Source organism: Manacus vitellinus, unplaced genomic scaffold, assembly GCF_001715985.3.
Source record: "Manacus vitellinus isolate BGI_N305 unplaced genomic scaffold, ASM171598v3 scaffold_15_pilon, whole genome shotgun sequence".
Taxonomy (NCBI): domain Eukaryota; kingdom Metazoa; phylum Chordata; class Aves; order Passeriformes; family Pipridae; genus Manacus; species Manacus vitellinus.
Window position 1 is genome coordinate 10,370,173 of NW_021939122.1, and position 1,026 is coordinate 10,371,198.

A 1,026-nucleotide genomic window follows, 5' to 3' on the forward strand; every position below is an offset into this window, starting at 1 on the left:
CTCCACCAACACCAAAACATTGCAAAAAAAGGCAGAGCGCCCCACACTTTAGATAAGGACAATTAGCCACCAGCGAGCCCCTGCAGACAGCAAGTTAATTAGGGGTTTCCTGCTCTCAGGCATGCCCTGTCCCAGCTCCTGCCCCCCAGGGCTCTTAGCCCTGATGGCACCTGGGCTGGCCCTCATGGCCGCCTTCTCGCTGCCCTCCCAGGCTGGGGACAGGAGAGCACTGCCGGTGGAGAAACCTTCAGGTGTGAAAGGAAGAACTCTCATTCTCCTTGATGTCAACACCAAGAGCCCTGTCAGGATAATCAGTGAGAATTTCCTCTCCCTGCAGCTGGACCCCTCCATCATTCATGATGGCTGGCTCGATTTCTTAAGGTAAGGCAGGAGCCCCCCGGCGCCCTCCCCACGCCGCCCGCGGGGCGCCCTGGCGGCCCCGCCGCCCAGCCCTGCCGGGCTCCGCGCTGCTGGCGCTTGTTGTGACGGAGCGAGCGAGGCCATGGTTTCCATTAAGATGCACATGTTTGCAATGGAGAAAGCATTTCGGAGACTTATCAGTTATGACTGCAAAAATGTCGTGCTCCCCTGGCTCCGGCAACCGCTCCTCTGCAAAAAGCACAACACGGGGCCGAGGCAGCACAGGAGAAAAGAAGTCAAAACCAAACAAAAAACAGCAGTAGGAACGGGGCCGCCTGCCGAACCCAGCCGAGCCTTCCCCGGGTCCTGACGGGCGGAGAGCCGGTGTCGGCTAGGTTTTCTGAGCCCTCCGCTCCCCGGAATTCCAGCCCTGCGCGGGGGGCTGAGCCGGGCTGCAGCTGCGCTTGGCTCCACCGGCGGTGCGGAGCGGCCGCGGCCTGGAGGCGCTGGGACAGCCAGAAAGCCCTTTCCCTGCTGGGTAAGTCGAGGAGGGAGAGCGGGTGTCTTCCGCACGCCCGCCTCGAGGGTCCTTTCGGCTGCCGAGGAAGGAGCGGGGCGAGGATGCGGGAAGGCGCGAGCGAAGCGGAGCCGGGACGGTTCCCGCTT

The 1,026-nt window shown here is 62.7% G+C and overlaps 1 protein-coding gene across 1 annotated transcript in view; it reads left to right on the forward strand.

Annotated features, from left to right (window-relative positions):
- Window positions 1–121: 121 nt before the first annotated feature.
- The window catches only part of HPSE2 (heparanase 2 (inactive)), a 108,444-nt gene continuing 107,539 nt past the window's right edge, over window positions 122–1,026 (forward strand). Inside the window, exons 1-2 of the mRNA XM_029958564.1 lie at window positions 122–381; window positions 789–898. Of these exons, the coding sequence (XP_029814424.1) occupies window positions 122–381; window positions 789–898 (370 nt within the window). The remainder of the gene's footprint in view (window positions 382–788; window positions 899–1,026) is intronic.